General features: G+C 41.0%; 1 protein-coding gene across 6 annotated transcripts; it reads left to right on the forward strand.

Annotated features, from left to right (window-relative positions):
* The first annotated feature begins 224 nt into the window (after positions 1-224).
* On the forward strand, positions 225-27,748 carry NDC1 (NDC1 transmembrane nucleoporin). Of its 6 annotated transcripts, none has more exons than XM_043490978.1 (18): positions 225-678; positions 2,238-2,358; positions 7,468-7,569; positions 8,278-8,452; positions 10,402-10,540; positions 12,046-12,154; positions 12,797-12,848; positions 13,237-13,369; positions 16,161-16,253; positions 18,417-18,498; positions 19,853-20,050; positions 20,928-21,194; positions 21,351-21,469; positions 21,797-21,847; positions 23,488-23,551; positions 25,096-25,196; positions 26,151-26,311; positions 27,448-27,748. In XM_043490978.1, exons 1-18 carry the CDS (start codon positions 637-639, stop codon positions 27,509-27,511), a joined length of 2,073 nt encoding a protein of 690 aa, XP_043346913.1. In that variant the 5' UTR covers positions 225-636; the 3' UTR covers positions 27,512-27,748. The 6 variants fall into 6 exon arrangements, with proteins under 6 accessions (XP_043346913.1, XP_043346916.1, XP_043346914.1 ...); XM_043490979.1 differs by having other exon boundaries at positions 289-678; positions 20,931-21,194; XM_038414357.2 differs by having other exon boundaries at positions 294-678; positions 19,853-20,011; positions 20,931-21,194.

The following is a 27,748-nucleotide window of genomic DNA, read 5'->3' on the forward strand; positions in this document are numbered from 1 at the left end:
GAGTACGAACAAGAGGCGACTAGGCAGCTCTCCAACACCACATTACCCTCTGATCCCACTGAGGGTTACCAAGAAAGGCATCCGACGAAGTGAGCTGTAGCTCAGGAAAGCTTATGCTCCGATAAATTTGTTAGTCTCTAAGGTGCCACGAGTCCTCCTGTTCTTTTTGTAAGTGCCCCGGCTCACGAGCACTATTTAGGAAGGGCCAGCGGCAGGAGTGAGTAATGAGTTGTGTGTGTGAGACCACACGGGCTAAAAGAAAGCTCTGCAGCCCGGGACGGGGCCAGCCGCCCCCACCCACCCCAGTCACTGCTGGACTGGAGTCGCTTTGCCGACCCGAGCTAGCGGGGGACACACAGGAGGAGCAGCGCGCGAGGCACGCCGGGAGCCCCAGGACGGCTCGTGCCCCTACAGCGCAAGCTCGGTAGGGGCCCGCTTCAGTGGCTGTAGTTTCAGCTCCCTTGCCCTCGTCACTTCCGGTTGTGGGGGGGGGGTCCCTGCAGGGGACTGGCCTTTGGAGCGCCTGATGGGTGGCTCCAACAGGCAGCGAGATGAGCAGCCCCGGAGGCGGAAGTGGGGGCCTGAACGCTGGCGGCTTTGAATGGCGGCGGCAGCGGGACTCGTGCTGCGGGGACTATGAGGGCAGGCGGCGGCGAGCAGCAGGCGCTGCTCAGACAGGTGAGGGCCGCGCCCAGCGCCGTTCGCAGGCCCCCTCCCTGTGGCAGCGTTGTCGGGGCCACCGCCTCAGGCCTCGCCCCCGGGAAGGGGAGTAGGGGTCGTGGGTCCCCTAGGCCGAGCGACGGTCGCCCCGGGCTATTCTGCGGGGTAGATCCTACGGGAGCCGGGTGCACCCTGGCCTAGCCTGGTCCCGCGCGTCAGGGCCCCTGCCCGGGGCTCGGCCGGCTGGGCTGGTGCCCTGGACTGCACCGGGTGTGTGGAGCCCGCCCTGCGCACAGCGGGGACCTCTGGCCATTGGCGGGGCTGGCCGAAAGCATCGCAGTGCCCGCCGCCTGGGTGGGTCGGTAGGGGGCGGCGGGCCTTGATGCTAGTGCCCCGCTGGGTAATGCGGGCCTCGCAGCCGGCAGGGGGTGCGCGGTGACTGACAGCCCTTGGGGCGGATCCGGAACGTCACTTAACCACTGAGAGCTGCAATTCTGAAGGTGCCAAAGGGAGTTAAATGCCTGAATCCTATTGCGTTTCGCAAAAAGAAAAGGCGGACTTGTGGCACCTTAGAGACTAACAAATTTATTTGAGCATAAGCTTATGCTTAAATGAATTTGTTAGTCTCTAAGGTGCCACAAGTCCTCCTTTTCTTTTTGCGAATACAGACTAACACGGCTGCTACTCTGAAACCTGTCATTATTGCGTTTCAGTGGCTGTTAGGTGCCAAACTCAGGTTCTTGGAAATCCCAGCCTGAAAATTAACTTCAGGGCATAATGGGGACAATCAAAAGAGATCCTGCTTCATGAACAATGAATCATGGGTCCTTATTCTTTTTTGCTATTTGCCACTAATGTGCGCTTTCGTGTGAGCAGCAAGTCACAAGCAGCATTACCAGTTCTTTCCATTTTACTACAAACCTTGCTGGAGTTGACTGATTATGTGAGACTCTCATGGTATGTTATGCTACAAGTTGCACAGCTGCAGCACTGCAGTTATGCCACTGTAATGTAGGCATTTGCAATAGAAATATAAGGGATTTTTTCATTACTGGAATGTGTCCACCCCCACGAGCAGAGGTAGCTAGGTGGATGGAAGAATTCATGTGTTGACCTAGCTGCATTTATAGAGGGGGTTAGTTTGATGTAATTACGTCACAAGTGTGCAAATTTTTTCCCAGCCTTGAGTGACATAGGTTGACCAAAGTTTTAGGTATAGACCAATCCTTGGTTTTCCTTTTTAAAAAAAATCAAACCTGTATGTTTCTAACTCTCATGGTTGCAGGGTAAAGCTTGAAAACACGATGCAATTGCCACTTAAAAGTTGACAAACCAGAAGTCAACTAAAAAGAACCCCAAATGTATTATCTCTAAAATCTCATGAATTTTAGGTTAATCTCATGGTTTATTGGGACCAGATGCATGCTTTTTGAATGTTTGGTGTGGACAATATTGCACAAGTATCTGACGTCTCTGATAAATTGGGTTATGTGGTAGTTTGGCTGGTATTTGGTTTACAGAGACAGTATTTAAGATTTGTACTGTACTGCTACTCATGTTTTCCTTTGTTTTTTTAGGTTTTGGGTTGGAGAGTGGCTGCTAGTATTGCCTGGTCAATACTACTATTACCTCTGTGTACGGCAGTCTTCATAAGTATTAGCAGCATTGATTTGTTTCATCCTGTACAATGGATTTCAAGTAGGTATCCTTCCCTACACGTGAAACGTTTAACTTTCTGTGCAATTGTTAAAGTATTCTATTTCTGCTTGCTGCTTATGCTCTGATTAAATTAAAAATAACTATATTGGCAACGGCACTGTGCTGAAAACTGAGTTTTGGAGGGCTTGCGTAGCCTGGGGATCACTTTATTTCAAGACTGAATCAAGTCCTTAATTTTTAAATTCACCACTCTTACTGAACTCTGTTTTCCAATTATATTTCCCTGTGGAATCCTTTGTAAGTGGAAGTTCATCTCATAAATCACCTTCCACTGTCTGGTTTTCAAAGTGTTTAGTTCTTTGAACTATGTTGAGGTGCTCTATAGATCACTGGTGAACCAGAGTTTGGAGAACCAGAGCTCTAGGGATACTGGTTTACCTACATTTGAGACCTTTCTAAATTTGTGGGAACTGATGTGTAAATATGCTTTCCAATATATAATTTAACTTGGTGCTTAAATGATAAAGGCTGATACTTACCTTTATCAAAGGTTCAATGGTTTGTTAAAGTGTCTGAGGAAGGAGATAAATATATGCTACATATTGAATAGATTGCAAAAGGAAAACGTATGTTTACAGGAGTGGTGTTGACGGTCTCTAATAAACACCAACTGGAAAGCCTGGTAGTTGACATTCAGCCTTTCAGGGAGCTGTCATCTTCTCCTACCCTTCCGAAAAAGGAATAAACAAACAATAAGTAATTACCAAATAACTAATATCGTAAGCCTCTCTAGACGACAAAAGTTTTGCCAACACAAGTTTTGGCATACACCCTTCACAGTTAGTATATTGCATGTGTGTGTGCATACTTGACTCCTTGGGTTGGTGATGCAAGTACCCATTAGGAGTGCTTGTGTTGATGCGCAGTGCTGTATGGATAGGTATCCCAGTATATAACCTGCTGCTGTTCAGTACACTGTCTTTTGGGTAGTTTTGTCAATGCATGGTGGGGCAGAATGGAGTCTCACAAGGGTGACTGGGAGAAATGTGGTCAAATATCCATAATACAGTGTTATCCATCCCATAATATCTCTAGCCTATAATTTTAGCATCTATTTTCAATTTCCTGCGAACCTGTGTGGGACTTGTCACTGTCTGCCATCTCTGACAGAAGCATGGAGCCTGCACAGCTCTGCACTATTGTCATGACCATTGCAAGCATAGGATGCATGATACTCTAGTATTTGCAGAGTGGCAAGAACAAGTGTGGGGAGCCTGGTGATTTCCATGTGGTCAGTTTGCCTTGAGACATAGCAAGAACCAATTCAAGGTTCTTGGTAGTGTTCACCGAGCAGCTGCGGATGATGAAGTGCCACTTCTGGGCCCGAGAAATAAGTACTGACTGGTGGGATTGGATTGTAGTGCAGGTTTGGGAGATGAGCAGTGGCTATAGAACTGTTGGATGCAAAAGGCCACGTGCCTGGATCTGTGCACTGAGCTCTCCTCCCTACCCCTGTCATCCAACGCATGGACGCCAAACTGAGAACAGCACTGATAGTGGAGAAGTGAGTAATGATCACACTGTCAACTTGCAACTCTTTGGATTGCTACCAGTCAGTGGGAAGTAATTCTGGAGTAGACAAATCCACTGTGGGGGGTCATTGTCATGCAACTGTACAGAGCCATTAATCACCTCCTGCTGTGGAGGACATAGTGGATGGCTTTTCAGCTATGGACTTCCCAAACTGTGTTGGAGCAATAGACTGCACACACATCCCTATTTTGGTTGCAGAGCACCTCGGCTTTTAGTACATCAACAGAAAGGGCTAATTTTCCATGGTTTTCCAAGGATCACCGAGGACACTTCACTGACGTTGTTGGCTGGTCAGAGAAGGTGCACAATGTTCGTATCTTTAAGAATGCAGGACGGTTCACAGAGCTACAAACAGGGACCTTCTGTTCTGTCCAGCAGATTACCGTTGGCAATGTTGAAATGGCAGTAGGCATAGGATCCAGCCTATCCCTTCCTCCCTGACTCGTGAAGCCATTCGCTAGCCACCTTGACACCACCAAGGAAAGATTCAACTACAGGCTGAGCACATGCAGAATGAGAATTGAATGTGCTTTTGGTAGATTGAAAGGGTGCTGGCGTTTGTTTCCTCACCAGATTGGATTTCAGTGTGAAAAATATCCCAGTGGTTATAGCTGCCTGTTTGTGTCCTGCATGATATTTGTGAAGCAAAGGCCGGCGGGGGGGATTATTGCAGAGGTAGAAGGTTTAAGTGAACTGGCTGTCTGAGTTTGAACAGCCAGATGCAGGGCTGTTAAATGAGCTCAGTGAGGAGCTAGGTAGCATAAGGCAGCTTTGAAAGACCACTTCAGCAGCTAGCCTGTGCTGTGGTGTACTGTGCTCAACCAGGTGCTGCAGCTTGGGGATCTGTTAGGATTTGTGCTTGCTGCACATCTGTGCATATATCACTGACATTGCAGTTAATAATGTTGTGGTGCTTGCTGTACATTTTGTGATGACAGGTGATTTATGATGACGACTGGCACTGGCCCTATGGGTTGTGAGTGTACAACAGCACTACTTTCACTGCCAGCAGGCATTATCCACCAAATGTTAACTAATAAACATGAATAATTCTCAAAACAAGAGAGTTGTATTCAGTTACAAAAACAGCTACAAACAAAAAATCTGAAGAATTTAAAAGTAAATTCATTTTAACTTAAAATCATTTAGAATCTCAATAAACAAACAAGAGCAGGGAACACTGTCAGTTGTAGCTACGCATACATCAACTGTGGCTTTCCCAGGTCAGTGTATATGAAGCTGTGGTTGTCCATGCTTTCCCCCCAGTGTGAAATGGTAGGGGTAGGCATGCAGGCCTTGAGGCCATGGTGGGGAGGCATTGTGCTGCAATTGTCCACTGACTGAAATGGCACTTGAGCCTGGGATTGTTAAACTTGGAGACTGTATCTCTCAAGGCTCAACAGCTACATCACCAAGTAAAACACATAGAGGTACCATTGTCCATATAGTAGGAATGGAAAACGAAACTTAGGATTCAGAATTCCCCACTTCTTTTGCTCCCCTAGGTGTTTAAGTAAGACTTGCTTATTGTCACTCTTTCCTCGGAGTGCTTGTTCATGGCACCAGCTATGGTGCATATGACTCGCTAGGGGTGAGGGAAATAAGGAGGGAATTGCTCGGTTGCATGAAACTGAGTACAGAGCATTGGCACCCTTTTCCACAGGTGTTGGTGGTTGTTTTAGCTGATATCTCAGTCTTGAGGGTAACAAAGGCAGAGAACACAACTGATATTGGAATCCCAAAGCTTCCCGGGCCTGTATGCCTCTAGCCTCTTTATGACTTCTTGCTGAAGTCATCACCAAATGGCATGGGAAAGTGTTCTATCACAGAGGAAGAAATAAGACTGCCAACCCTAGAAACCTTCAGGAGAGGACTGCAGAGTACCTCCATGCAAGTTTCATTGAGAGCTCTCAGGAGATTCAAGGGACGTTCCTCTGTATGTAAACAAACTGCTTTGCATGGCCATCTTTGTCTCAGTCTAGAGGGGAATGAGAAGCAGATATCAGCTCTACATCTTTGTTGTATCACTACCTTTTTATAGTACAGGTAAATTTAATGCAATGGTTTTCAACCTTTTTTCACTTGTGGACCCTTAAAAATTTTTCAAATGAAAGTATGGACCCCTATGGAAATCTTGGACATAGTCTCACCCCACGGATCCACAGACCCCATGTTGAAAACCACTGAATTAATGAAAAGTCAGTAGCTGTGTCTTGCTAAGTTGGGGGTGCCATCAGTGTAATTGGAAAAATTTTTACATGCTTATCTGAGGTTTCTTCCCCTGCTTTGGGCCTACCTGTGCTCAACTGCAGGGACTGGTTGGACTGCGGTGGAGTCAAAAACAGGATCTGACTCACGACACAGCTGGACCCTCCTGTTCGCCTTTCTCTCATATTCCTTATTCACCACCTCCTTCTCTCTGTTCATGGTAGGTGACTCTGGAGCCTTAGAGGTATCCATGGTGGTGGTCAGGATAGTGTTGGGATCTCTCCCAATGATGGTATGCAGCTCTTTGTAAAAGCAGCAGGTCTGCAGCTCCACACCAAATCAATTGTTGACCTCCCTGGCCTTCTGGTATGCCTGCTCCAGTTCCTTGGCTTTCATGAGGCACTGTTGCTGGTCCTTGTCGTACCCCTTTACCTGCATCCCTCAAGCAATCTGCTTATAGATGTTGACATTTCTACAGCTGGTTCAGAGCTGTGCCTACACATCCTCTTCTCCCCATAGACTCAGGAGATCAAATGTCTGCTGTCTACTCCAGGTCAGAGCACGTCTGGAGTGTGTAGCTGGCATGGCTAGTTGGGCAGTTGTGCACAACAACGGAGAGCAGATAGGTGTGCTCACCAAGCTGGATAACCAGGGAAAAGACATTTCAGGAATTCTCTGGGGTTTTAAAGGGAGGGCTGGGGGAGCTTCCAGTCTGTGACCCGTGGGCAGTGGAATTCACAGTTGTGGCTGGAGTGGTCTGTTGGACATTGTGGGACAGCTGCTGGAGGATTATTAGGGTCAAAAGGTAATGCAGTGTGTACGCTGATGGTGCATCGAACCCAGTACATTGACCATGACTCAACACCGCTCAGGGGGCTGGTGTTGTTATATCAGCGCTTACATTTGTGGGAGATGGATTTAAGTGTAGACACGTGTGCAACTAGGTCCATGTAAGCTGCCTGGCACCGACCTAACTTTGTAGTATAGACCAGGCCTTAATTTTCATAGTAACATTTGTCTAGGTATGGGTGCTATTGCTGAAAAGGGAATTACTTCAACTATATTAGAAATACATGTATGTGTCCAAATTAAATTGCAACATTCTGTATTTTCATAAATGACAAATCCAATTACTAAGATACACAACATGCTTCATTGAAGTATGATTGTTTATCTAGAACCACTGTGCAGCTGCACATTACAAAATATTACGTTCTCAATGAAATAAGAACCTATTGATTGTGGTTATGCATTATGTACTTAGATGCTTAATAAAACATTTGCGAGTACCATAGCGTTATACTGTACTATTGCACCTTATGAACAATGTCTTCTCTTTCATTTTAGATTCATTCAATGATTGGTATACTTCCTATGTCATCTTTTGTATCCTCCTTATGTCAGTGGTGATACTGATAATAAGCATCTTCAATGTTGAATTTTATGCAGGTGGGTTATGAAAATTGCTGTCAACAAGATATTTAACCTTTTAGCTAAATGAGAGAACTGTCTTGAAGGATTTTGTTTTTATACTTTATGTATTGGCTTTATACAGTGTTGTATGGATTGATTGAAAGTGGAATGCCTTAAAGCTTATTTTAATTAGGTATCTAATGGTGGCTTCAGTGTTAGACACTTCATAATAGTCAAATTGACCTGCTCTGGTCAGAAACACTGAATTAAAAAAAACCCTGATCCTCTTTAAAATAACTATTTTAATTTTGGATTCTTCCATAAAATTTGGGTTCTGTATGTAGTCTCAACAATCCACTTGCATTTGGGGAGTTAGATCACCAGCGGTGAATGTAGTAGTGGAGCAGTGTCCCCTGGACAAGCTCCTCATCCAATTCAAAATTCTGTACAAGCTTGTTCCAGTGCTATATATTTCCATGTATTCATCAGCCATTTTGCTCTGCCCCACTAACATGACTGCACTTTGGAGTAGGAAGGGGATCTGCAGTTATCCTTGCTACTTTATACACCTGAAACTCTTTTCTATGTGCTGCCAAGTTACTTTATCTATTTATATCAGCTTATGGTTGATTATAACTAGTGTTCTGTGGTGTCAAAGGTATCACATGCAAATGAAACTGAAACTATGATTTTTATTTATCAGTAGATGATAATCCTCCATGATTTATTTTTTTTTATTTGCAGTTGTGCCTTCTATTCCCTGCTCTCGATTAGCACTGTTAGGAAAGATTATTCACCCACGGCAAGTTATCCATTCAGTTGTTCATGCTATAATGGGAATGCTGATGGCATGGTGTGCTGCAGTTATGACTAAGGGGAAGTTCCAGTTCCTTGCTTTACCCTGCACTGCTTCCGAAAGGTGACTTTTTTTTGGTTAATAATGGAACCAAGTATTGTGCAAGTAGTACCGTTTTGTATTAAAATGAGTTCACTGGACATTTCCTAGAAGAAATAACCCTTTAACTTCTAGCAAAAGACGAGCAATTGTGTGTCTATTCTGAAACTTGCTTTAGTTTGAGTACTGGAAGAAGAAGAGTACTTCAGTGAAAAATGACAAGTGATTAGTTTACAAACATTGCTGTGGATAATTTTTTTTTTTTTTAAGTTTGACCAGAAGCCCTGACCATCTAAGTTACTATGATTATTAACAGAAATGGACTATAGAATTGTAAAAATGTAGGACTAGAAGGGATCTCGATCTTCTAGTCAGCCCCCTACGCTGAGACTGGACCAGGAATACCTAGATGTTCCCTGATGTAGTTTGTCTAACCGGTTCTTAAAAATCTCCAGTGAGGGGGATTCCACAACCTTAATTGGTATACATTACACAAAAGAGACACAGTAGTGTGAATTCGTTTATAGTAAATTTCATTTACTATAGTACTGTGTATTCATATTTTAAAAAGTATGATGGGGAAATATTTAGTTTATACACCTCTACCCCGATATAACGCGAATTCGGATATAACGTGGTAAAGCATTTCCCCTCCTCTCACCCCCTCCCAGGCTTGCACAAGCCTGGGAGGGAGGGGGGAGAAGCGGAGCAGTGGCAAGCTCAGGGGAGGAGGCGAAGCAGAGGTGAGCTGGGGCGGGGGGGGCATGGAGAGGGCTGCAGCAAGTAACTGGGGGGGAGCGCAGAGGAACTGCTCCTTGCCACAGCTCGCCTCCGCTCCGCCTCCTCCCCCAAGCACTCTGCTTCTCTCTCCCTCCCTCCCTCCCAGTCTTGTCATGAATCAGCTGTTTGGCGCAGCAAGCCTGGGAGAGGGGTGGGGGGGAGAAGCGGAGCGGTGGCACGCTCTGGGGCGGAGGCGGAGCGGAGGTGAGCTGGGGTGGGGCGGGGAGCTGCCAAGGAGTGCTTTGCACCCACCAATTTTTCTCCCTGGGTGTTCCAGCCCTGGAGCACTCACAGAGTCGGCACCTATGGCAGCAGCATGTCTGGCTCAGACACGCTGCTCTGAGCGGCATGTTAAGGGGGCAGGGTGGGGAGCTGGATAAGGGACAGAGGGTCTTGGGGGGGCAGTCGGGACAGGGAGCGGGAGGGTTGGATGAGTCAGGGGTTTTGAGGGGTCTGTTAGGGGGTGAGAAGTAGGTGGGGTTTGGATGGGGGCGGGGCCAGGCTGTTTGGGGAGGCACAGCCTTCCCTACCCAGCCCTCTATAGCAGGTTTGATATAGTGAGGTTTCACATGTAACGCGGTAAGATTTTTTTGGCTTCCGAGGACCATGTTACATCGGGGTAGAGGTGTATATAAAAAAATTTCACAGCAAAATTACTAAGTATTTTATCATTGGTTATTTTATCATTATTTTAATTGGTTAAAAAGGTAGTAAAAGCATCCCAATCATTTAATAACTTAGGTTAATAATTAAATCAGTGTTTTAATATCATGCATTGCAAAGAGCTGCAAGAGACACATAAAGAGCTACTTGTGGCTCACGAGCCTCAGTCTGAGTGTCCGTGATCTAACCTAAATCTCCCTTGCTGCAGGTTCAATGCTGAAAAGGTCAAATGACCCCTCAGCTATAAAATGACCTAAGAACCTGTCTCCTGTTCTATATGGCATCTTCAATAGATCTTATTCCCCCTCACCCCATGATATACAAGTAGCAAGAACAGGTAATAGGACTAACAGCTTGGATAAAACTTGCTCTGGTATACGTCCCTCACTGATACTTGAGAATATTTTTCATTTACACCAATCAGATGAATAAAATCAAAGGTCTGCTTAACTAAAGTTAGAAGCTAAAATGAAGTCTAGAATAGTAATTTACAGTATTATAAGTTATTATAAATCATTTCTTTACTTTAGCCTAGATGGTGCTGTTCAACACATGTGCCTAAATGAGTATCACCTCTTCCTCCTGCTGTCTGGAGCTTTCATGGGCTACAGTTATAGTCTCTTGTACCTTGTTAACAATATGAACTATTTGCCTTTTCCAATCATACAGGTAAGAGACTAAAAATCTTTATAAAGATAAATATCTAATCAGCTCAAATGACAAAGGGTAAACTTAGAGGATTTGTTTTTTTATTGGTCTGTTTCCAGTATCAAAATATATGTGGGTGTCAATGGCCAAGCACTTGCATTCTTTTATTAAACCAATCTATTATAAAATTAACAAACAAGGCTTTCAGCTTAAATCCTAGCAAAGGTCCCTCCCCAGATCCCATAAAATCCTAATGTTAAAATAAACCAAAAATCTCTTAATGTTACAACCAAGGTAAAATTTACACAGCCCTGAAGCATGGTAAATTCTGGCTCAGGTGGACCACTGTGGGTAGTGAATTCCAGATGTGAGAATGCCCTGCCATTGAATTTAACTCCAGGAACTTGCATCAGGAGTGGCCTGTGTATTCTAAGCCTCATGATGTGGGGGAAAAACAAGCTTTCAGTGAACAGGTTACTAAACTAATTCAAGCATAAATCATAACCACTTGAATCACCCTCAGAAGCAAAAAGCCAGCATCAGTCACTGCTGTTGCATGTGCATAGTGCTTGTGGGCTGCTGTATTCTGCACGAGCTGAAGCTACTGGCTGCTCTTGAAGGGCACCTGAAGAGGTAGACTCTTGCTACTGCTACTACCTCAGAATCTAGGAGAAGCAATGGATCCCAGTTGATTTCTAGACCAACGCTTGGTCTAAACACAGGTGTACTGGTTTAACTGAAGGTTTCTTAAACAGATTTAGTTAAACTAAATCTGTTTATGTGCCATGTTTAAACTAAATTTAAGAGTATCAACACTGTTTTTGTGCTGGTTTGTCAGTAAATTTACACGTGCTTCCTAAAATAAAATCTGATAGTTTTAGAAGCTTGCAGTTTCATATTGGCAACTCTCCTTTTCTGAGATTGTTTATCTAAATGAGAAGGTAAATCTTGCATACATTTTATTGGTGAGACTTTTTTCAGTTTCCAAAGGAAATATGTAATATGACTATCTGCCTCTATTTCATGGTTTTGAAGGATTGTCATAAACTTAAAAATCATACTGTTGTCTGAATTTTTTCCTGCTTTTTAGTATAGAACACCCGAGGTTCTGATTAAGAGAATAGAGAAGAAACATACTTTCCTTTATTTGCAATTTACTTTGTGCATTTGACACAAATTAATTGGGTGGGTGAGAGTGTGTGTAGTCAATTTCCCTGTTTCTTCTGTGTGGTCAATTTTCTCTACTTGTGGGTTTGTTTGTCTCTCCCCTCCCCCCCCCCCACACACAGCAATACGGGAGGAAAAAAGATTGTACAGTCACATTTTCTTTCTGGTTTCAATTGCAGAAACTACAACTGGGGGACTCCGGAGTTACGGATAACACCCGAAACTACTTCTAATTAATCTTTTAAAATTGATTAGACTTCAGGTTGACTGCATTTGTTTGAGGACTTTATCATACTTGATTTTCTTTTGAATGCAGAATTCTTCAACTAATCTTCCTTTTTTTTTTTTTTTTTTTTTAGCAATACAAGTACTTACGTTTCAGAAGATCTTTGCCCCTTCTGGTTAAACGTAGTTGTGTGGAATCACTGTACTTGGTTAGAAACATCTGTGTTGCATATTATTTTTTTGGTAAGAGTTCTGACACTTTTTTTTCTTGTCCCTATATACTAAGAGAATTATTTAACCAATTTATTAATATTTATTATTCAGCCCTAAAAATAACTTGTCCAGGGTGCATAGGTTTTTTTTTATTAGGTAAGTAAAATAAGCATTTTTCACCATTATGGTGAAGTGTAGGTGAATGGCTTACTGGCTCAGCCACACAATCATGGCAATTTTGTATTTCACTTGCCATATTTATATTCTATAGGTAATGAAGGTACTTTGGAAATGCAAAGTATTCTAGATCACTTTTCACTGAAGATTCCAAAGTCTTGTACTGACATTTATCTTTGTAACAGCCCTGTGAAGTAGATGTGCATTAGCCCTGTTACAGAAGTCACTTGGATGAGACCCTTAGAGAAGCCATTAATAGATCTAGGAGTAGAATCCACATCTCCTGGTTTAGTCAGGAGCTTTAATCCTAAAAGACATCCATTCTTTCTGTAGTCAGTCTCTGAAAAATATCACCTTTTTCCACTATACACATGTTGCCAGTCTTCATTTGTGTATAATCTACCTTCATTCTGACATGAAAGTTCTTACTAGCCTTTTTTTGTACACTTCAAAGTTTTAGAGATCTATTTTACATGTCATTCTGTTACTACTTAGGTTACATTCCAAGAGCATGGATAAGTACCACAATGGATCTTCATACAGATAGGTAAGTAGTACAAATGACTGCCTTTTAGAATACAAGAAGGGAATATTTTTCCCTCACATCACATAAATGTATTCCGTATATATTCTCCTTCTCCCAATTTTTGTAGAATCTCTTTACTTATGACAATTCCTTGTTTAAAATGGCAAATGTTGGGAGCTTAACATCACTCTTAGTTGACTGAAGAGCTTTGGATCTTACAGAACTATCAGTGCTGACAAGTTAAAAGAACTAAATGGGTTTTTGATAAAATGTTTGTCCAAGTAACTAAATTTCTCATAGTAAGCTTTAATCCATAAATATTTTGTGTTGCAGAAGTCAACTATAAGCATTTTCCAATACTAAATGTGTTGGGAGATGTATCCAATTTTTTTTTTTTTCCCCTCCCCAGTAAACTTCATCCTCTTGACACACTTACTGGTCTTCTGGATCTATCCTTGCTCTACCATACCTGGTTATGTGGTATATTTCTTCTGATTACTTGGCACATTGCATGGCTACTCTTCAAAATCTATGCTACAGAGGTTAGTATTGGGTGACTGTTCTATGGGGATGACATCAATGTTGTGGGGAAAAAATGCTTATGTTTAAAAGCAATATTCAGTTTAAACCAGTGGTTCTCAAACATTACATAGCAGGCCCATGCTTTAATGCAGAGACTAGCTGATGGATATCTCCCATCTCTTTTTTTTGATTGTTTGAACCATTTTCCTTTCCCTTTCCAATAGCATAGCAAGGTTGTGGCATCTATAGACAACTACGGTTTAAATGGCAAACTAGTATTTGGAGAATATCTGTTTTTTTTTTTTTTTTTTTTTTTTATTGCAGTAGCTCAACTTGAAATGAGAGAGTATCATGTGCTCAGCCAACATTTGGTGATCTGTACCTTTTTAGAAACTTCAGACAAAGTCCCCAAAGTACATAACTCTGTAATGCAAATAACTTTGGTTTAACAGAATACAGGCTGAGCTATTGAAAAAGATTTCAAAGCATCTTGGGAATTAATACATTTTTCTCCTCTTTTTACTTAATTGTTAAACTTCAAATTAATATGGCTAAAAAGATTTATTTCAATATGACTCATAATGTATTTAAAGCTGAGATTATTCAATTTATTTATTTATTTCTATTCAATAAAAGAAATAGTGGAGTCCCAATGGTAAAGAATTGAAGTCTTATTCCTTGTTGTCTAGTTTAGATATTTTTTGGTAAGACAGCAAAGAATAAAAATCTCCCCCATCCACCCATAACATTACATTTTTTTTCGTAGACTTTGCTGAGCTGCAGCTTAGCAGGGGAAAAAAAAGGGCTGAGGTTTTAAAACCTAAAGCAGTGTTTTCTTAAAATATGGGGCAGGCATCTCAGTTGTTCAGAGTGTCCGCTTTCATTCAAAATCTCTAGCTGTTACGGAGATGGGGAAAACGTTCAAAATGTGACTCAACTATAACTGATGCAGTGATGGCTACCTGAATTTTCAGAGATCCTGGAATGATAGCTTTGAGATTTGAACTGCCCTATTTCAATGGGTGCTAGCTCAAATGCTAATGATTAAATATCTACATTAATCATTTTACTAGTCATAAAATCAAGTAAGACAAGAGAGGAGGTGTTGTATTATGAAAATGTAAAATATGGGCAGGCCTTTGACAACTTATGACAGGGCTGAAATGGATTGTATTTGGTTTCATGTTCCTGAATGGTAGTGTGGCTTCCAAAAGTTTGGGAAGTACTGACCTACAAACAAATTCAGAATGCAAAGAAGTTTTTCTACAAACATGGGCAGGAAGTTTTAGCAATATCAGAAGAGATATGTACTCCCCTTTACTTTGAGAACACTGGGAGAATTTGGACTTTATTTTTCAAAATATAAGTAACTTTTTTGTGATTAGAAGACTGTGCCAGGGTAATAACAGTAAGGCAAGCATGACAAAAATTGCAAGCCAAAGCAGTTTATTTTAATACAAACTACTTCAGAGACTCAAATAGGAAGATTAAAGTTTATTAATGAAATACAAAGATTCAGATGGATTTATAGAAGTCCTCCCTCTCAAGTCCTTCAGGAAAGCCAGGGATATTATTACTTCAGCTTTTAGTATAATTTTAAAATAATCACATTTTCCTATGCACCTTTGTAGAATCCTTAAGAATTCCACATAATGATTTATTGCTGCCCTGCTGAGAGTCTAAAACTGGCATTTTTTATTTCTCTATTGGTCTGTTTTAAGTCCACCCTAATTTCCAAATTGGAACTGTCTGAAGAAAGTGTCCCATTTATTAAAGGCATCAAAACATGCCTCTAGACCCTGAGGTTTCCTTATAAAATATTTTTTGGCTATTCAGCAGAAGAGATCACAGGGAAAGTTTGTTTATCCATAAAAGGTGATGTGGTGGGGTTTTTTTCAGGTTGTTCAGCTCACCAAAAGTAGCTGTACATACAGTTGAATGTAGTGTAAGCTGATAGGTCTCTAGAGCAATTCTTGAAGTCATTTTATTAGCTGTTTGTTTTTTTTTTAATGTGATAGAACTTAGTTTCTATTTAGAAATGGAGGGAAGAAAAAAAAAAAGGTTTTAAATCTGAAACTGCTAGGGAGTCTACGCCCAAACTGTACATCATATTTTAAATAAATCTAATGTGAGTAGAAGTACATTGATGGATACTTGTAATGGAATTAAATCAGCTTTGTGTTAGGATTTAAACATTTCCCTTCAACATTTGCAGTCTAAATGTTGTAGCATGAGAACCAGAAAGCCAAAAGTATCAAATGTGAGCATCAGAATGACAACTAAATTAGGTTATTTAAAACAAAGAATTTTTAACCTAAGAAGTTATAGAAATGTTAAAACTGACAGTGCCCCTTTAATGACCTTGAATCCTTAGGACACAGCTAACTATGTCTAACTTTGAGCTTGCTATTTGACCAATACAGTTTTAGGTTGATCTGCCCTTCTGGTAATGGGTTGTGCATCACTTCATGTTATGTCTGTGGCTTTTTCGTAAGACATAGTAAAATATGGGATGGTGTCCCTAATGTTTAACCACAAGGATTATTTGAAGGGTATTAAGATAAATTGAGTGACTCTTCTGATTCTTGTCAGTTTAAAAGTAGATATTGAAGTCCTTTTTTGCTGCATTAAAAACCACTGGCTCATTTAACAAGATGTCAAAGCTTTTGGGTATATAGTTTTGTAGCTTGTCAGGTTAGCAAATGACAAAAATTAACTTGACTGTGGTCTCTCACTAATGGTTTATTTCAGCATTTGTTCTGCATAATATAATTAGTGATGAACAAATTTAGTTGTTTTCTCTAATTTCAGGCACATCATTTTCCTGTTCAACCAACTTTTGCTGAGGAAACAGACCAATGCCTGCCTAAAATCTTAAACAGCAACCCTCCCCTTATTATAAAGGTATCTGAACTGCCACGTTGATATTACATGTGTATTCGCTAAGCCCTGGTCTATGCTACAGAGTTAGGTTGACGTAAGCTGCCTTGCATTGACCTAACTCTATAAGTATCTACACTAAAATGTAGCTCCCGCCGAGGTAACTCGCCCACAATGCCAACTTAACTCCACCTCCACGAGAGGCATAGTTCTTAGGTCGATGCAGTGTCAGCGTAAACATTGCATGGCTTACATCGACTGTTGCTGGCTTTCAGAAGCCGTCCCACAATGCCCCACACAGACAGTTCAATCAGTGCAAGTTCTCCTTGTGAAGATGCGCTCCACTGACGCAACGAGCGTAGAGTGGACACATAAAAGTGATTGAATTACTGTGGTGGCTGTACGTCGACGTAACTTAGGTCAATATAGTTTTGTAATGTAGATATACCCTAAGACTCCGACTGCAGATAATGGGAGACTTAAGTATAATTTTTGACTGCAGCACATGTTCCTTTAAAAAATCAGCCTAATTCAGAACAGTCAGAAACATTGTGCAGTGCTTAAGTTTCTGTCTGTAGGTTTCATAGTGATACCTTATGTTTGCTGTACAGGATCAGTGTTTAAGCTGAAGGAAGATTAATTTAGGTAGAAAGAAGCAGTTTCTGGTATTTTATATCACTTAGTCAATTGTATATGTACAATACTGTACACTTCTGTTAAAACAGAGCATATATGAAATTCCATTCACTTTGTGTTAACTGCTTTTCAAGCTTGTATCTTTATCAGGTGAATAGGCACTGTTCAGAATTACATGTACGAGATTAAATATATGTACATTTTTGTGTACTCAACACTTCTGATGCTGCTGCATATCTCCTATTGTTTATCCCTGTTTCCTATCTTCAAGACCCAACATTTCCTTGGATTTTCTGTCCTCAGTAAAAATATATATATTTCTAAAAAGGCAATAACACAAAAATTAACATTATTCACAAATTGTAATGGCAAACATCTTGTGAATTTAACCATGATAAATGTAGAACTTTGCGTTCTGAAGTGACAAATATAGTGCTTGAACCAATTTACTAAAAGTTGCTCTTATTTTGAGGTGTGAAGTCCTAAATTGGTGTGTTACAAATGATCTAGCTGAGAATATTTCCTTGCACGGGCAAGTGCTGTAGTTAATGATTTCAGAGACTTGTAGCTTATTTTAACACTACTGCTGAGATGCATTACAGCTCCCAGTGTTTCCAGTTCTATTACATTTTGGAAGAGGGCTTGCAGAAGAGAAGTGACCATCAACAGAATTTAACATGTGCAAACCCTAGTTTGTAATGATTCCTGAAATTGTAATCTCATGTTTATTAAAAGCGTAATTTATAACTGTATTTTGTTTATATCTGCAGGATTTGAGAAATCACACTGGTGATACTCAGACTCAGGCTGGGGAGCAGCAAGTGGCTCCTTAATGTGTCTCCTGCTGCTTTTTGCAGCACATGATATTAAATCACTGTGTGATATAATTATTAATCAATCAGGATGCTTATGTAGTATGAATATAGAGTATTATAGTAAATGAAACAATTAATTCAAACTACTGAGGCTCTTTTGGGTAATGTTGATTGCTAATTTGGCTCCTGAACCATTGAGGTCTGAGTATCACTGAATCACAGTATTTTGGGGCATCTATTTGGTCCTTGATAAATTTTCAGAAGAGCACTGTTAGAGGCCTGACACAATTTTTAAATAGCGTGACTAACCTTAAAATTATGCTTTCATTTCAATGTAAATTCCATGATTTCTGTCTTGTGTTTAACCACTAGAGCCAGAAACTGGCACTTTAGACTGCTCAATGACAAATGAAATGGCATAAAGTCTGCAAAGTTTTCTACAAAGTACTGATTCACTCAGCAGCCCCAATATGAAATGTAATCTTTTTCCAGCGGTCAAAGTGAGGGAATCATTCTCCCAGTGTTCAGCCTGATTAAATGTTTTTCAGTCATGTGACTGAATTTTGCCCACAGTTATGGTATCTGTGCATAAATCCCATTGACTTCATTAAGGATAGCATTTTTAAGAAGAATTCTGTGCTGAAATCCAAAAACAAAACCAGTAGATTTTGACTGAAGTGAGTATAAGTGATCAACTTGTTTTTGTAACTTATTAAAGCATTTTCCTCTTTTGTAGTTCTTGGCCTTACAGGACTTGATGTTACTTTCCCAGTATTCTCCTGTGCGACGACAAGAGGTCTTCAGCCTCAGTCAGCCAGGTATTGGTAAAATTAATTCTCCATGGCTATAAACTTTTAAGAACTGTTCTAATCGTAAGATTTTTTTTTTTTTAAATCTAATACTTTGAAGCATGCTTCATAAACCATGGGGACTTGTATATACAAAACCCTGGCATCAGTTTGGCATCATTTGGAGAAGCCTTGATATTGTTGTCTCCTCTACTAAACTCACCAAATACTAGTGCCTGGTGTTCGTTTGTTAAATGATAACTGTGAGGTGGGTCCTAGAGCAGGAGTGGCCAACCTGAGCCTGAGAAGGAGCCAGAATTTACCAATGTACATTGCCAAAGAGCCACAGTAATATGTCAGCAGCTCCCCACCCCGCTCCCAGCGCCTCCCCCCCACTGACAACCCCACCAATCAGCGCCTACCCCTCCCTTCCTCCACCTCCCAATCAGCTGTTTTGTGGCTTGCAGGAGGCTCAGGGGTGGGGGGGAGAGGAGTGAGGGGCACGGCAGGCTCAGGAGGAGGGATGGGAAGGGGTGGAATGGGGACAGGGCCTGTGGCAGAGCCAGGGGTTGAGCAGTGAGCACCCCCCAGCACACTGGAAAGTTGGTGCCTATAGCTCCAGCCCCAGAGTCGGTGCTTGTACAAGAAGCTGTATATTAACTTCTGAAGAGCCGCATGTGGCTCCGGAGCCACAGGTTGGCCACACCTGACCTACAGTATCAAAAGCAGAGTGGTATTGACATCACAGAACATAAGTTTAAACCAAATGATAGAATAACAGATGTGTATAAAAGCCTACTGTGAGGATGTGAGTGAGATGGAACCAAGCATAACAAATGAATCAACCCTGCTGCTGTGAAAGCAAACGGTTGCTGTGATATAAAATAAAGTGTATGAGACTCCTAACATACTAAGAGATGCTGTAGGAGGTCCATAAAAACTGTCTTGAGTCCACTGAGGAACTTTTGTTGCACCTCATCAGGCATTTTGGTGTTATGGACTAGCTTCAAATCTGTTTATTACCATAACTGACATCACTTTTTTGGTCGTCTTAAGTCTCAAACCTACTAAGCAACTAATGGCCCCAAATTCAGCCCTCCAATCTGCCCATGAAACTCTCATTGAGATTACTGGGAGCAGCAAGTGTGACTTGAAGGTAGAATTTGGGCAACTGTCTGTCACGTATCTGGTGACTAAAAACTCAGGGTGAAAATGCAGCATGGCTTTCCTAGGAACTTCATGTTTTAGATAATTCTCTAAGCTTGTACTAAAAGTAAAAGCAGAACATAAACACAATTATCAAAACAGGCTTGGTGGTACTTGTGACTTGAGTAGAGAGAGAACATCTGTTGTGCCTTCAAATAATTTTTCTGTGTTCTGGTAGGTGGGCATCCTCACAACTGGACAGCAATATCAAAAGAGTGCTTGAATCTTTTGAGTGACTTGACGCAGAAGCTGATTATGCAGCAGGAAGCTGCAGCTGCAAATGGGAGAGTGAAACAGCCATCTACAGGAGAAGTAGGAAGATCCCTGAGATCTCCAGGTATCTTTGTATGGGAGAAGATTCACAATAGCTGTTGTGGTGAGGTTTAAACCTGCATACCCCCAAAAGACATGCTATATTGCAAGGGGTAATGTAATAATACTAGTATAAATTAATATGGAGAACCAAGTGGGTAGTTGTACTGTTCTCAAGTATTAAGGGAATACTGTTAGCTTAAAAATAATTGTTTTTTAAACCTACTTTTGTTACAAGTAACACCAAAAAGAACTAAAACAGAAAACTTGGAGAGAGAAGACCTTTTCCAGTTTTCCTAGTGCACTTGATAGCACTCTTGTTGTTGTTTCCCCCCCCCCCCATATTTGTGTGGCTTAAGGAAGTCAAACTATTACTTCTTCTTTTTTTTACTAAGTGGTGGAACCTGTTGTAGAGAGGGCTAAAATCTTGCTGTAACCCATTTTCTGACTTTGGTGCTACCTATAATTTACTGTTGCTAGTTTAAGGTGGTAAAATTAGTCTTGTTCTAATGCTGTAGGAGTTTTAGGAACGTTTATGATTCAGTTAGTGTTGGTGTAGGAATGTGCAAATAACACTTAGACATGCTGTTTACCAAATTGTCTCGGAATAAGAACTGGAAGCACAAATATTGTACAGAAAATGTCAATCTGTATTGGTGTGTATTACCAAAAAAAAAAAAAATCCATGAAGGTCCCCCTTAGCTTTTGCAATTCTTAAATCCATAGATGAGATTGAATATAGACTAAAAAGTAAGGGTTTTGAATGTAATGGTGGTAATAGACTTCCAATGGAAACCGTATATCTTGCATTAAGAACTCTCACCAGAAATTGAGTGCTGAAATAGCTAAGGGAATAGCAATTTTAGGGGAGACACTAGTAGAAAAATGGGTTGACATATGCCAGCCTGTACGTCTCCATGCAATGTGTTCTTTATCACCAGAAGCAGCTGTTACAGAAGAAATGGCCTTCCAGACACAGAGGTCTAATGTCATTTCTAGAGCCCACATGCCTTCCCTGGTTAAATCATCCCTCTTGCCTCTAAAGGCATTGTCTACATCTGATCTTGGAAGCTCTTTTGGTTCACCTTTCAGTTCTCCTGCTCTAAATCACAAGGCTGGAATTCTGGATTTAAACTCTCCTTGGCATGGATCAGTCCAAAGTCCTCATGTTATGAGAAGAGGACCAAAGCTGTGGACATCAAGTTCAGGTGGGGACCTTCGGTTTCAATCCCCTCTCATCCTCCTCTCTTTAGATATAATTGGAATATTGTCTTGACTGCACAAATCCTTGTCTTTGGAGTTAAACGAGTGCTCTATGGGGAGGGTAGCTATTTTTCTCAAACTCTATTGGATTTCTCTTGTAGATCTGCAAATGAATGGCTCTCATCAAGCATCCTTCCCTGTGATCTCTGTTGCAAGAGCTGGTAATGAAGCAATACAACCAAGCTTTATTTATACATGGCTCCAGAACAAGCAAGAGCAGGTGGAGTAAAAATTTCATTACAAACCAGTTAAAACCAGCTCCTGTTTTTGTATGTAGCATGTAAGATTGGGGTTTTTGGTTTGTTTTTTTAAAAGGGAAACTTCATTTTATTGTATGATCTTTCTCCTCAGATTATCTGACCTAATCTTAATTTAAAAAAAAAAAAAATTTTAAAAACCACCCTAATTCTTCAAAACACTCTTATCTGTATAAAAAGTTTCGGTACTATAAGGTTATGGAAGGGTTAAATTGCATATCTGAGAGGTTGCGCGCGCGTGTGTATGTGTGTATATTTCTTAATCTTCAATTTTTCACTCTTTTACCCAGGTTAGGAGTTTCTTGTCAAAACGAGTGCTGATAATGTATTTCTTCAGCAAGGTAAGGATGAATGTATGTTTTGTGACAGCATTTGATTGGGTACACCAGAGAAACATGGGCAGAAGTGGGTTCTAATCCTGTATTAAGTGAACCCTCTAAATTTGGTAGTAACATTTCTAGAACATCTTTTATTCCAAGGTCTTACTGCATTTTACGTACAGTTGTACTGAAGCCTCCAATATTGGAATCATGTATAGAGGCATTACTGTTTTTTCACACAGGTAAACTGAGGTGCGTAAATTGCAATTTCCCCAAAGTCTCATATAGCATCAGGGCCAAAATTAGAATTTAGGAATCCTGACTTCATATCACTACACTAACTGCTAGATAACAGTCTCTAGTTATACCACTTAAAACCAGACTTCTCAGAGGATTGGTTCTTGTGATGTGGACAAACCACGGGAACTTTCCATAAATCCTTTTGTCAGAGATGGTCAACCTGCTAGAAACTTTTGTTTAAAAAATCTTAATATTGGCACAAAAGATTAAATAAAATAAATAGGTAGAGCTCAGCATTTTTTTAAACTGTAGATTTAGTTTAATTGACATACATGATCCAATAATGTGATAAAATTATTCAAAGGATTTCCCTTCATTCTGATTTTAATCTTTCATAAACTTAAATGAGCATTACCACTGGGCCAGGTCATGTCCCCCCATGTCTCTGCACAGAGGAACCCTCTGCATGCAGATCTCCTCTGTCTAGGATCAAGGGAGGGGTTCAGCTGCCTCATGGCAATTTTTATGCCTCCCAGTCCTGGCCCCACAGAGACCTTTGTGAAGTCTGGGGTAGAGACTGGGCTATATTGGGCCAGTCAGTGAGCTATGGCATGTACGTTGTCCCTCAAGCACAGTGCTTAATTTGTGCCAGGGCTGAGCCCCAGCACCTCTGGGCTTGGCAGTTCATAGCCCCGGCACCTCTGGGCTTGCTGTGTCTGTTAGGAAAGTAAAAAAAAAAAAAAAAAAAACCAACAAAAAAAAAACAAAACACAAAACTGCTTCAGCCCTGGCACCTCTTTCATTACAAATCAAGCACTGCTCAAGCCCCATTGAAGTTAGTCAGAACAGATTATATAGCCCTATTTTTTTGTGAAGTCCCCACTCATGGTTTTCATGGGCAACTGCAGTCAGGAAACTGGGGGTACCACTCGGGGGGCAGAGCTAATGTGTCTGTTCAGGGCTTTTAAATGGCCCTGGCCTCCCATGTAGCTCCTGAGAGCTGCCTGTTTTACAGGTGGGTCCTGCAGCCTTTTCTGTCAGGGTGGGAGGTGGTACATAAATACAAATAGCTTGCCAGATCCTGGGTTAGGTCTGCCCCGCATTTTGAAGCGTGGTTATTTTGTGCAGGCAGGCAGATCCCGTGGCGGACATTAGCTGCAATGGAGATGAGCGTGCTATATCTATTTAGAGCAGGCAAGTCCCTGTTAAATGGTTCAGTACCTACAGTAGATGTCAATAAAACTCTATAGCAAATCTTTTCCGGTGGGGACTACACTGTATAACTGTGTATACTGGGCATGCATTTATAGTCTTGTTAAAGAATGTATGGGGTCGTATTTGAAACAAAGAACTTTGGCTGGCTGACTGGGGCAAAAAAAAAAAAACCTATGTTTTTCTGAAATCTTATGCTTTCTCCTTAGCATCCAGAGGCCTTGATCCAGGCTGTCTTTTCTGATGCCCAAATGCACATTTGGGCATTAGAAGGTAAGCAACTTCCATTTGAATTTGTGTTCGTTATTCTGGGTTTGTGGTACAGCAGCAGAGGACGTCATGAAAGGGCCCCAATTCCAGACTTGCTGTATCCATTACTATGTAAATGGATTTAAATAAAGCTTTTCTATTGTAAGTATAACCCACACCCACACCCTGTGGCTGTTTGTCCACCTCTAGTGGCTGGACTATATAGATCGGACTCTGCTATTGACTTTGAGCTAGCAGACTTGGATCTCTTAGCTCAAGCAGTAGATGTCCATGGTTTTAGATCCAAAAATCCTGAGTTTAATCCCCACAGCTGATACCCATCTGGGGCAACAAGTTACTTCTGTTTTAGTGAAGCATATGCAACATTGAACTTGTAATATAAGACCCCAAAAGGAAACCCATTTTCAATTAAGGCGCTTGCTGTCAGTACTTTTCCCTGTTCAACACAGAACCCAGCACTATACTGGTTTCCTGTTGGATAATCTCAGAGCAGTGTGAGATGCTGTAATACTAAACAATAACGTAATCTTAAGAACACAAGCATCCTCTATACAAACATCGGAAGTCTGTGCCTGCCCCAAGAAATTTATATGCTGAGTTAAGACAAACAATAGGCGGAAGTAATGGAGGGAGGTGGAGTGGAGAGAACAAAGGTAACAGCGATGAAAACGCATGGTTGCATCAGATAGCTATTTGCCCAGTTGGGAGAGTTTTTTAAATAGAGACACATGAGCAATAGATATTGTAGCAATAATTCCTGCTGGCAATCTGCCTAGTCATGACCTACATAATTGACTGATTATTTATATTATGTTAGTACCTAGAAACCCCATTGTGCTAGGCTAGGCACTATACAGCAAACTAAAGACTGCAATCCCTGTGCTAGAAAACTGGCAATTTACATAAGATAAAATTCAAAAGACAAAGGGGACAAGGTTGAGTTCAGGGGGATAAGAACTATAAATTAAACATAGTTTGGCAGAAAAACAGATGTGACAGCTTGCCATTTACCTACCGGTGCCAGATGGAAGTGACTTGTGGGTATCATGGCAGAGGTAAGTTTTGAGAAGGGATTTAAAAGAATAAAGTGGAAGTTTTACCAATATGTGGAGGAAGTATTGCCCATGCAAAATGGGCAGTGTGGGTTAACTAACTGTTAATTGTTCCTAATGGGATAATGCTTGGTTAGAGCTATGGAGCTAGTTCTGGTGATCTCTAAGTGTATGACTTGCAAGGTGATGGGGAAGGCAGCAAAGGTAGATGGGCAGCTAAGGCAGCAAATCTGGGGATAGTTTATACCATGGAGCAAGTTAGAGCAGCCTCAGGACACCTGTAACCTGCACCTGGCTGCACTATACTTCAAGGGATCTCCCCCACACTAGTGGAATCGTCAGGTTGCAGATGCTGTAAGCTGCAGTGGGGGCCAGGATCCGGCCCATTAAACGCCTAGAATTGCAGCATGCTTGTTCCGTTTCTGGAGGCTAAATTAAGATTAGTTAGGTCTTGGTTATATTAGACTTAATATTAACTTCTTTCTTTGCTTGGAGGTCTATCTCGTTTGGTAGCAGCCTCATTTACTGAAGACCGATTTGGAGTTGTCCAAACTACACTGCCAGCTATTCTGAATACCTTACTGACTCTTCAGGAGGTGAGGATCCTTGACATCTCTTTAGTGCAACACTAGTTCAAGGGGGAAGTTTTCCTGTTCAGTTTCCTGTGTCTCACTGTGGCACTGCTGACTGACTATAAAATGAAACACTTCTGTCACCACTTAAAATGGCTTATCGTAATCTTCAGTTAAGCTAAACAAAGCACCAGAGTCCTTTTTTAGACTGAATAAATACCTCATTAGATCCTTCTTAACTGACATTGCTCTTGAAAAGTTTTTTAAATAAATTATACAAAATGCTCAATTATAAACATTGTCTCATGGAAGTAACTATTATTATAGTATCAACATAAGCATTTAGGATTTAATAGTCAGCTTGATCCCAGACATCCCTCACATATAACGTTCAGCATTTCAGTTTCAGAGCCAACAAATTTCAGGAGATCAAACCTGTTTCATGTTTCTCAGCAAATATTAGAGCATTACTTTAGAAGCAATTATCATATCACTACATGATGTATTTGGGAGTGTATTAATCACACAGATGTGTCTCCAAGGTAATGTTATGTGCCATTTATTATAATCGCTGTTCTGTCTTAATGGCAGATTCTCAGAATTTTAGAGAGAATTAAAATTCGTCAGCCTAAGACATTCCAAAAACGTGCAATGGAACTGCTTCCTTATTTCTAAAAGATGAGTCATGGCAAAGTTGGAATTCTTCCTTCTACTGCAGTGTTTGTACTATGTTCAGCATTTAAAGAATCCATAAATGGAGAATCTCATTTTATAAAGTCTGTTCCTGTATTTCCATTGGCCAAGATGCAGAAGGAATGCTGGGTCAAGCTGTCTCCAATCTTTTTTTACTCGTCAGTGGTGAAACTTCTGAATTTGCTGTTAGTCTCTTCGCTTTACTTGGCACAACCACCTGTGCTGCTAGAGTTTGTTTGAAATGGATTCAACAGAACAGTTCTTCTCATTCACTTGTCAATCCAGGTTGTAGATAAGCATTTCAAGCTGCCTCATGCTTCCAGCAAACCACCCAGGATTTCAGGAAGTCTGATGGACACCTCCTACAAAACGCTACGATTTGCGCTTAGAGCATCCCTGAAAACTTCGATATACCGGGTCACTACTACTTTTGGAGAACATCTAAAGTAAGGCCTTTTGTATTGGCAGCTACCTGCTTAGTTCTGTTTAAATGAATGTAATAACAAAGGCCACGTCTACACCAGCACTTATGTCGGCAAAACTTTTGTTGCTCAGGGGTGTGAAAAAACCACCCCTGAGCGACAGAAGTTTTGCCGGCATAAGCACTCGTGTGCACAGTACTATGTTGGCAGGAGATGCTTTTCCACTGCCATAGCTTTCGCTGCTCATTGAGCTGGTTTTATTATGTCAACAGGAGAGCTCTCTTCCGTTAGCATAACATGGCTACATGAGAGCTCTTACAGCAGCACTGGTGTAGCAGTTCAGTTATGCTGCTCTAAGCTTGTAAGTGTAGACATGGCCCAAGTGTACCCATCGAAAGCGAAGTCCCATGAATAAGACCTTTACAGGACATCAAGTAACAATTTCAGCTGTTGAAAACACAAAGGGAATTTTCCCAATTCCCCCTCCTAATGGTGATGAATGTGTAGTATTCACGTGGATAATCATCTGTAGAGTCCTAATAGCCCCCAAACATGGGGCTTTGACTGTCGGGCTCTGGCTGGCTGTGCTGGTCTTGTAAAAGCAATAGGCAGCCTCATTCCTAATTTGTGGACATGCGAGTTGATGGAAGTTGCATGAACTATGAGATCATCGTTCTTCTGTTGGCATTTGGCCACCGTGCTATTAACTTTGAAAGTAACGGTAACACATGAGCAACAACTACTTTATAAGGGATTTTTCCTTTGCAGACTTCAGATAGATGTATTTAAAATAGATTGTTTACATTGGGAGAAGAGTTGCATGAATTTGTTAAATACTAAAGGAGCTTATAAGTGAATTACTGTTTAGGATCTTGTTTAAAAGAACAAATACCTTTCAGTAATTAAAACTATTTAATACTTTCATACATGAGAGCAGGTTTAAGAAGAAGTATCCAACTCCAAATCTGAATTTGCTTGTCTTTGCCCTTAATATTTGAACGTAAGTTTTTATTATATAATACAGCTGGGTTTTCTAGATTTCTAATGGACTCCCAACTATTGATTTCAACTTGTACTTAAAATGTTTTGACACATGAGGCTTTGCTCTACAGTTGATGTAACATGTTAATGTACAATTTTATGCTTGTATTTTGTTCTAGTGCAGTTCAAGTGTCTGCAGAGCATAAGAAAAGACTTCAGCAGTTCTTGGAGTTCAAAGAATAGTTAAGTAAATTAAATAGGTTCTGTTGCTGATACTGCTACAGATGGACAGTACATGTTTAGCATTTTTGAACTGGAAGAAAGTGGGACTAATCAGTCTTCCTGTCTTGTTTGGTGGCCTTTTCAAAAAGTATATTTTAAATGTAAATTATGGAATTCAACTGTTAGCAGAATTACAGAAAACTTCTGTTTGGATCACTTTACTTGATCTTTTTGTATAATAAAGCTCTTTTTTTAAAA

This window comes from Dermochelys coriacea, chromosome 8, assembly GCF_009764565.3.
Source record: "Dermochelys coriacea isolate rDerCor1 chromosome 8, rDerCor1.pri.v4, whole genome shotgun sequence".
Lineage (NCBI taxonomy): Eukaryota > Metazoa > Chordata > Testudines > Dermochelyidae > Dermochelys > Dermochelys coriacea.

What these genes read in the sequence shown, in the direction of transcription:
- NDC1 (XM_043490978.1), top strand. Translation starts at nt 637, where the DNA reads ATGAGGGCAGGCGGCGGCGAGCAGCAGGCGCTGCTCAGACAG. An exon ending in CTTCAGCCTCAGTCAGCCAG is followed by an intron (nt 18,499 to 19,852) that starts GTATTGGTAAAA and finishes GTGTTCTGGTAG; the next exon opens with GTGGGCATCCTCACAACTGG. An exon ending in TAATGTATTTCTTCAGCAAG is followed by an intron (nt 21,848 to 23,487) that starts GTAAGGATGAAT and finishes CTTTCTCCTTAG; the next exon opens with CATCCAGAGGCCTTGATCCA.